Genomic DNA, 9,120 nt, shown 5'->3' on the forward strand with positions numbered 1-9,120 from the left:
TAGGCTGTCTTTTACATGAAATTCTTGTGTTGTCGACATAGCATCCATAAATCCACTTGGTACTAAATATTTCGTCCGCATAAGCAAAGAAACAGGCAGAACAGAGGACCAGAGATTGTTTATGTTTACTACGGTCAATGGATGTCGATGAATCGATGACACGGGGATAAGTTTCAATATAACAAAGTGTCGAAGAATTCCAAAGAAAGTTGTTTACATCATTATTTTCAGCTACAATAGTAATACACATAATGCACATTAGGCGGGAAATAACTGCATGAAAGAAGATAATGTAGCACCACATCGCTTTTATGCGACTCCAAATTCCATTATAAACCATAAAGAAATTGGGTGTAGCCGTCAACGCGTGCATGCTCCGGGCATACATGCATGCAGATGAGCCGAGGACGGCTGAGGTTCAAGATGCAGAAGGTTCGGCTCCATCATGGAGTGCACAACAAATGGTTGCTTTGTGATGCCCTTGATACACCCTGATATCTTCGCCGGTGGACATGGACCAAAGCCTTGCTGTTGCATCAGAGGAAGCTACATGGATGGATGATAGATTATTCAGTCGTCGTATTAGTTTCAATAGTTTTCGTAATGTAATTGTCGCCTTTTTGCTTTTCAAGAAAGGAGAACGGAAACAATGAATGTAAATGTTAATTTATCACGCAAGTTATGTGTTGAAAAAACGACTTTGATAGTTTTTATTGACAGCAAAAAGATGGATGCTGCCAAATCGGAGTTTGAAAAATGACATGTATAAACTAAACTTTAGAACTTTAGTCAAAATCCTTAATTAGAAGCAGATTCCTCACTACATGGTGCATCAAAAGAGAGGCACGTTCATAATTTCATGTATTATGAAATGAAACTAATACCTGTTATAAGATAGGCACCGTCTACTGAGAAAACACAGTCCCACACCCATCGTTCATGTCCTAGAATGTAAAGAAACAGTAAAAGATCAATTTATAATATGGCTATTTTCCAGTAACCATCGGGTTTACAGAGTAATTTGCAGACTGAAATCAGCACCTTTGAAGAATGTTACAGAAACATACCTACTAAAGTTTTCTCTAATGTGAAACCATCTACATTCCATATCTTGACAGTGTGGTCCGAAGAGGCAGTCGCCAAGTATCTAAAAGTACAAAGCTTATAAAGATTATGCCAACAACTCACAACAGCAAGTATAGCAGCTAGGAACAGAAGACAAAATAAAAAAGTAGATATCATGTGAACCGAAACAGAAGTATACAGTAAAAGAAAAAGGTTTATTTGCCTCAATCAGGTAGGAACAGAAGACAAAGAAAGAGCAGATATTATTTGAACCCGAAGAGATCAGAAAAAAAAAAAGCAGGTCAATATCCTTCAATAATCAAACCTGTGGGGTTCGCAGAATTCAGGTGAAAGAAGACATTTAAGAATGTAACTTCCCTTGTGTGCTTGCAGTTTATGAAGTGGCGCAAACTCGGTCATTGTCTGGAAGAAAAAGTACTTGACGTCAAAATGAATTAACCATGATAAGAAGATAACGTTAGATATGGATCAAGTGGATGAGAGTATTACCTGGGTTCCCCGCAGCAAGCGCCAAACATAGCATGTCCCATGATTATTTGCTGCAACAACCAAGCTCCCATCCCACATAACTGTTAATGACCTTACAGCCGTATCCACCTCTGGAACCTAGGTTAAGTCCAAAAATCAATGTTAAATTTATCATGTACAACTTTAAGATCCTACAGATAAAATAAGTAAGCTTCATATGAAAAATATAAAATATCAAGAGTAATAAACTCTCCTAGCACCACAAATTCACATTCTAATCCTTGGTAAGGACCATCCAAAAATCTATTTCCACCAACCATCTACTCCTGCATACAGGACACCACTACGTTTTTATTTATTTATTTTTATTCCCTTATATTTTTTCAAATTTATTTGTTATTATGTAAACAATTGCACGAGTCTAATGATTTCGCGCATTTAGATCTTCCTTTCACCTAATGACATACCAAAGCTTTGGAATATTGGTTTCCAGAAAACATACTCACTAAAGGACCTCTTGAAGTTAGTACAAGCTGAAAACAGGGTGGACCTCTTTCTAGCTTAGCAATTTGAATAGTAGAAGATGAATAGGGATACAAAAGTGCAGCAAAATGAAGCACACCAATTCACAGCTGCATGAATTTGCTGTCAAGTCCCAAACACGAATATTGCCATTTTGGTCCCCAGATATTAGTTCAGTCTGTAAAAACGAATATAAAAAAATGTTAACATCTTTGATAAACAATCAATACCATTACAGACTGCAAGGTGTTCCTCTTCTTTATTTCATTTTCTTTCTTAATTTCAGAAGTTATGAAAACAGTAAACCAGATAGCGAATTAGCAACATTTATTTATTCTATGGTGGAAAGGAAGAGACAATGCTTGACCTGATTCGGGTGAAGCACAACAGTGTTAACAGCTGCACGACTTTCATATTCCCTTTGACAACCTGGGGCTCTGTAATTAAGTCAACATATAAGTCTAAATTATATAAAATACAAGAACAAAACTTAATGAGATACAGATTAAAACAAACACACACGTATGCATATATATATATATGTGTGTGTGCGTGTGTGTGTATATATTATATTTATATATCTGTTGGCAGCGATTACCTCAAATCCCAAATTTTTACAGTACCATCCTCAGAACCTGAATACATCCAGTTCCCATCACATTGAAACCCTACTGCCATTACATTATTACTATGTGACTCATAGCTCATCACCTACACAGTCATACAAGGAGGAGGCTCATAAGTCGATAGACGAAGTAATATAAAGCATCCAAGATTTTCCACTCCCACCCCCCTCCTTAATATGATGCAAACAAAAGCAAGACTAACGCGTGAGAAAGACGAACCGGTTGAGGGTTATTTGTATTAACATCAAATAATCGAATGTGAGGATTTCCGGCTGCAGCCAGGAAGCGTTTATCTGGAGTAATCTCAAGCCTATTAACTTGCTATGCTCATGAAAAAAAAAAAAAGAAAGTCAGATCCAGCATAAATAAATCAAATAAGAACAAGAAAGTAAATCCATCAGAAATTTCACAATCATTTCGGAGAACACAACCAATGGACTACGAACTGGAGGAAACTCAATGACCTACAACAAACGAAACCATTCTGTTCCACAAAACTCAATCCAACTAATTCTGCTTAATTCAGTCGGATTCAAAGCAAAATCAACATTTTACCAAAACCCAGAATCCATAATTCATAGCACAAAATCATACACACACAATGATCATTTCTTTCTTCAATCAAAACAATTAAAGTAGGAAGTGAGGAACAAACCGAATCAGGGCACTGGATGGTACGGTAGCAGCGGCCACTTTTGGCCTCCCAAAACCGAATAGTGTGATCATAGCTAGCCGTTGCAAGGATCACCGATGGTTGCTGGCTCATCTTAACATCCTCCTAATTATTGTTCAAACAACTAATTTAGCAAACATAATCACATCAACAATAACAAGAAAATTGAAATTTTTATATGCCAACTTTTTAATTCAAAGTTCAAAAAAAGAAATTTAGAAAAACCAAGTTTGAAATTGTAATACCTATTCATCAAATTAAACAGAAAAAGACATTAAATTTAGGTTGGTAATGATGGCAAATTAGTGAAATTGGGGATTAGGGTTTTGAAGGGTTTTTGGAAAGGAGAGAGCTCCATGGAAAGCAGAAAGCACAGACCTGAGTTGACATCTTCTGGGCCTCGTCACAGAAATGAATTCCTCATGGGCTTTTTCTGCGTCTCTAATTCTCTTTTGGCACTCTTTTACCTTTGTTTCCTTTCTTTATTGGGAATTTGGCTAAAATCACCACTTTTTTAATAAATAGCCCCTTTTTGTAAAACCAAAGTTGATACGGCCACAAATATCAATTATTAAACTCCAGGGCAAAGAAGCCCTTCATGTAAATAACCACCATGTATTTGTCTGCAATTTATTAAACTCCAGGGCTTCTCTTTGCAAATACTCAATAGTTGTGGCTTATATTATAAGGAAAACTAATGAAAATGGCTTGAAAACTTTGAGTTTTAACGATAAGGACAAAATAAAGGGTAAAGTGAATAGTACCAGGATTGACTTTTTAATGTAAAAATGTGGTTTTTCGTTAAAGTGAACAGTACCGTGAGCTTTTAGTTAAAGCTCCCTGTACTTTTTGTAACTACTTAATTAAAATTCTAAAAATAACGAAATTAAAATAAGAACTAAAAATCGCATAATTATAAAATTTTGGTGTATTTGGATGGTTATTTAAACGAAGGGCTTCTTTTCAAATACTCAATAGTAATGGGTTATATTATATTGGAGTGTATGAAAGGGCTATTTTAGAATTGAGTATGTTTATACAAATTCCCTTTATATGGAATTATTCTTTTTATTTGGTCAAAATTTCATATTGAATATGGTGTCGAGTGTCAACTTCGCATGGAATATGTTTCTATCGAGCTTCAAGGAAAGAAAGAAATAAAAACGGTTTTGATTTGCATAGAATAATAATAAAACCATACCAAAGATTAAAATTCTTGTAGGGTGCTTAACACAATAACACTACGGTTTTGATTTGCAATCTTACATCTGATACAATCCTAATCCTAAATCACTGATTACTAATTTTGTTTAAGAAAGAAATTAATATTCATTGGAACAAGCCGTAGGTTACAACAAGGGAATTGCTAAGTTGACATTATCATCAAATTAGCCGTGGACGAAATTTGCATTCACACGTACTTTAAGTCCAAATAAAATAATTAAATGTATACAAAAATGGATGAGTGAATGAACAAAATCCCCCCATACACAAAGCGTGATAAAAGGCATGCATTGGTAGGTGGGAGACCAAATTTTGTAACCAAACTTGCAAATTAAATAATGTGGTTGTTGATCATTGAATATTACTTAAACGTTGATTAACATGCTTATTTCTTATTGGTGACATATCATTTAGTTTGTCAATTTGGTTTAAAATTTTGGTTTCCCTAACGGCATTACCCAAATCTTTTAAGCCATATGAGAGTCTTTGACTAACATCACACCGGTATTTTAAACTAATCGACGACAAGTCATTCAAGTCATACATTTGGCCTATTGAAATTTGCTCTACATAATCCATCTAGATTAAAATCAAAATGCAATGCGACAAACCACCTACAACTTTTTTCTGGGAGCTGCAAGCTTTGCCATGCAGATAGTGAAGCTTTACCTGTCAAGGTGAATCAATGAAGTTCTTGGCAGGGCCCCGGGAAGGAAAAACAAAGCAAAATCATGAAATCCTTGACAGGAATAATAAATTGGAGTACTCAGACCGGATGGGAGTGGTCTCTACTCTCTCAGTCCACAAAATAATTAACCTCATTGTCAGTCACAACCCCACAATCTTTTGTTGGTTGGGGAGGTGTCAAATTTTGCCCTAACTCCCAAGTGCCTCCTCATCTTTGATCATGATATCTGCACAAAGTTACAAACTTCGAACTGCTGGTGTATGCAGGCCATAATGAGTGGGGCCCTTCATTTTGGGTGGGTCCTTCAAGTTGTTAAAAACTATGAGATGAGAAACCCTAATGAGAGCTAGAAAGAAAGTAAAACACGGTAGAAAATTCTGCTCCTGTCATGGCTACACAAGCCTGCAGAAGTAGGAGTACCACTAATGAATTTAGGCCTGAGAGAGAGAGAGAGAGAGAGAGAGAGAGAGAGAGAGAGAGAGAGAGAGAGAATTTAGATGACGAATGATGTCACATCTTCAGGGGTGAACAGTTTTGGGTTCAGCCAGTAACTTCTTAGATGCTTTCTCTGTCACTTCGTGAATCAGATAAATGAATGCAAGTACTAGTATATACTACTGCTGCGTGTGTTGATGCACCCAGTTTTTCCCAATGGAGGAGTTAAGAATTTACTACGCAAATTTTGCTTGAAAATGTTGGATCAACTTTGCTTCTTTCATCTTAAGCAACTTTCATCACTGAGCAAGGACTACGGGTTCCTGCTGCATGCAATAGATTTTATTTTGTTTTTCGGTGAGGGTCCTTGAGGGACTAAGTTGAAATTTAGCTTGGAACAAATTATGTATAGGGGCCATTTGCTACTAAAATCCGTATGAGTTAGCTACCAGTTTGTAACTGGATTCCGGATCAAACCCGGGTAATGATAAATTCTTGTGTTTTTAATTTGTAGTTGGTATTATGTATTTCTGGAAATTGACAAGGAACAAGAAGTAGGAATTTCAGAGGAATGTGCAGTGCTCTCTATCAAGCAAGCACAGATATTTTCATTATATATCAACACATTGGACTTTCCTCTTACAAGCTACTCTAGAGCAATATCAGCCCTTGATTCACAAACAGTAATTTAAAGCATACACTTGTCCTATGAGACTAAGCATTCACTTGACTGTTGGTTTCTTCCTTCTCAACCATTCGATCAAAACCAAATTCTATTTAATTCCAACAGGTAAGGTATATGGGCTAGTGTGGGGTTCGTAAAAAGAATGGCAAAACCAGAAAGTATTTTGAAAGGGTACATCGGTGACAAACGTAAACTAAATCAGTTGGTTAAAACAGTATGAGCGTCCCTTTACACTCAAGTTCGAACAGATCAACCAATTAAATAATCCAAATTGAACATACATGAGGGGATAAGTTTTTACACTATAAAGTCTATCCTTGTATCTTTCCTCCCTACCTCCCTCATTGTTATCGTCGGTTGATTTTCTCTTTCCTTCCTCCACCCAGATCAACTTTTCTTTAAGACTTTGATTTTCTTCCCACAACTTCTTCATATCCATACCCATCTTAATCTTCTACATTCGGCAGGCTATCCTTCGCCTCATTCAAGTGGTGCCTCGAGGAGGAGCCTACATTCCCTTTATCAAGAAACCCTCATGAATACTCCAAATCCAGTAAGGTTTACCCTGCTCCCTCTTATCTGGTTGTAAGGTTTACCCTGCTCCCTCTTATCTGGTTGTATTGGCCTCAACTAAACCGTTTGTCAATACAATTGCAAATAGGTCTAGTGTGAAACTACTGCTCATTACGACTTAAAAACGCCTAGGTTCAACACTTCAAATAAAAGTCTAAGAGTTCAACTTGGTGAAATTATGTGTTGCATCGCTTTCTCACCGAATCATTCATCGGATTCTCAGTTGGCCTCACTTGTTCACAAAAATCAAGGTCCTCCGGTTGTGGTATAATTCCATGCGCCCAAACCAGCACATTAACAAGAGATACACGTTAAACTATAAATTTCGGTCTCGCTTAAATCCAACATTAATATGTAAAATCAAATTAACCACAAGTACTTCATGTTTGTCGCTACCTATCATCACTATCCCTTTCATCACTAGAATCCACATCATCATTGTTATCTTCTTCATTGATATCATCATCATCATCTTTGCTCTTGGGAGAAACTACCAGGGCATTCGGCGTGAGTTGAAACGACAAAGTGCACCAAGGACTTGCATGTACAACATCACTAAATGTAGCATGTACAAAATGCCTAATTTCAACAAATCGTACTTATCATGGCATTTATCAAAAGGCCATTTGCAACATTTTTCTAGTCACATTGGTGTTGTTAATTAGGAAAGTACTTTTTGCCTGATCAAAGCCCAGTAAACAAAGCAAAATCTTGCTCGGTGAACTTAGCAATACTTAAGTAATAATCTAATCATTAACATCTACATTGTTTGGTTACAAATTTTAATCTTCCTAACATTACCGTTTGTGTATTGATTTGAGGTTTGTGTCAGACTAAACAAACTTTACAGTTTAATTAATTTATTCACATTTCCACATGTATTATCCGATGGTCACAAAAATGCACGTTGAAAACTGTCATAAGATAAATGCTAATGAAACTTTCTCAAAGTGAAACTCTCCATACACTCTCTGCCATCTCACGAGTTGACATTGATTCTTGTGTCAACATTATAAATATTATGTAAAAAATATGAGGTAACAGAGAATCCATGTAAAGTCTCACTTTTAAGAGAGTCTTCTTAGCATTCCCTTATCATAATAATAGTATTCCTATCAGTTTCTTTCTTTTTTTTTTCCTTATTTTTTGCTATACCTTAATCTCACTTTTTTCTCTTAAACAATCTGAAACTTAAAATTAACTCCATTTTTTTGTTCCATGTATTCTATTAATAACTGTTAAGTTTGCTTGTGTGGCATGAATGAGAGCCGCTTCACGAATCAGAACTCACATGTGGCCATTCACTTAAACTCTGCTGACTGCATAAATTAATTCCAATTCCAAATCATTTAAAAAACTTTTCTACTAAACTGGAGAGAAAAAGGAAAAAAAACAAAACCCCCTCCCCAACCCATCAGCACGAACACCATCCTGCTCCTTCTGTTCATCCTTCTCTCTCTCTCTCTTCTCCCACTCTGTTATCTTCCTCTATAGACTCTGGAGGTGGGTTTGGAGTTCGCATGGCGACGTGGAAGAGTTGGGCGGGCAATTGCGGTTCTATTGGCGGTGGCAAATAGTTTTAAGGAAATGGTCATGGGACAAATTTTTTTATCGGTAAAGAGGATCCACTCATTTCACATAAGTAAATTTAACATTATTTAATAAAATATAACGAATTCAGATAAAGTGAAAGAAATACTGAGTTTCAGAATATAAAATAGCAATATTTTCTTTCAGCCAAAAAAAGAAAAAAAAAAAAGTCAAATTTAGTTTGAATTTTTAGGAAGCATAACAAAAAATTAACAAACTTTTTTTTAGTGTGTCTAAAACTTATAACCCTTAAATTAATTAGAACAGAAGTAAGAAAAAGGTGTGCCTTAAATTGAGCTGAATCGGTTTCCAAAAAACATTTGAATTGAATACACATGGTAACATGAATATCTGTTGTAGTAAGCAGACGTCCATCCTTATGTTCATAGGGATTTGCAATGGCGGGACAGAAATGTTTGGAAGTCTCAAAACAAGACATGGACATGGAAACTCAAAGTAGACCGATTCATGTCTTACGATTACAATGCAACGCACACACACTCGTGCTGTCTTGGAAACATAAAAGGTTTAAAGGAGAGAGCATGGGATG

General features: G+C 36.1%; 1 protein-coding gene across 2 annotated transcripts; it reads right to left on the bottom strand.

Moving 5' to 3' along the window:
* Positions 1-142: 142 nt before the first annotated feature.
* Positions 143-3,894, bottom strand: LOC137745093 (target of rapamycin complex subunit LST8). Of its 2 annotated transcripts, none has more exons than XM_068484967.2 (11): positions 3,754-3,894; positions 3,358-3,480; positions 2,922-3,023; positions 2,675-2,787; positions 2,444-2,513; positions 2,177-2,254; positions 1,576-1,692; positions 1,391-1,488; positions 1,068-1,147; positions 885-944; positions 143-546 (listed from the first exon to the last, which is right to left on the bottom strand). In XM_068484967.2, the coding sequence occupies exons 1-11, from the start codon at positions 3,763-3,765 to the stop codon at positions 419-421; spliced, it is 981 nt and encodes a 326-aa protein (XP_068341068.2). In that variant the 5' UTR covers positions 3,766-3,894; the 3' UTR covers positions 143-418. The 2 variants fall into 2 exon arrangements, with proteins under 2 accessions (XP_068341068.2, XP_068341069.2); XM_068484968.2 differs by having other exon boundaries at positions 3,621-3,812.
* Between the last annotated feature and the right edge of the window lie 5,226 nt (positions 3,895-9,120).

Source organism: Pyrus communis, chromosome 12, assembly GCF_041283825.1.
Source record: "Pyrus communis isolate YQ-2024b chromosome 12, ASM4128382v1, whole genome shotgun sequence".
Lineage (NCBI taxonomy): Eukaryota > Viridiplantae > Streptophyta > Magnoliopsida > Rosales > Rosaceae > Pyrus > Pyrus communis.

Excerpts from the sequence above, each read along its gene's own strand:
- LOC137745093 (XM_068484967.2), bottom strand. Across the intron at positions 2,514-2,674 it reads GTAAAAATTTGGGATTTGAG|AGCCCCAGGTTGTCAAAGGG; the intron begins GTAATCGCTGCC and ends ACTTAATTACAG. Across the intron at positions 1,489-1,575 it reads GCTTGCTGCGGGGAACCCAG|ACAATGACCGAGTTTGCGCC; the intron begins GTAATACTCTCA and ends TTTTTCTTCCAG.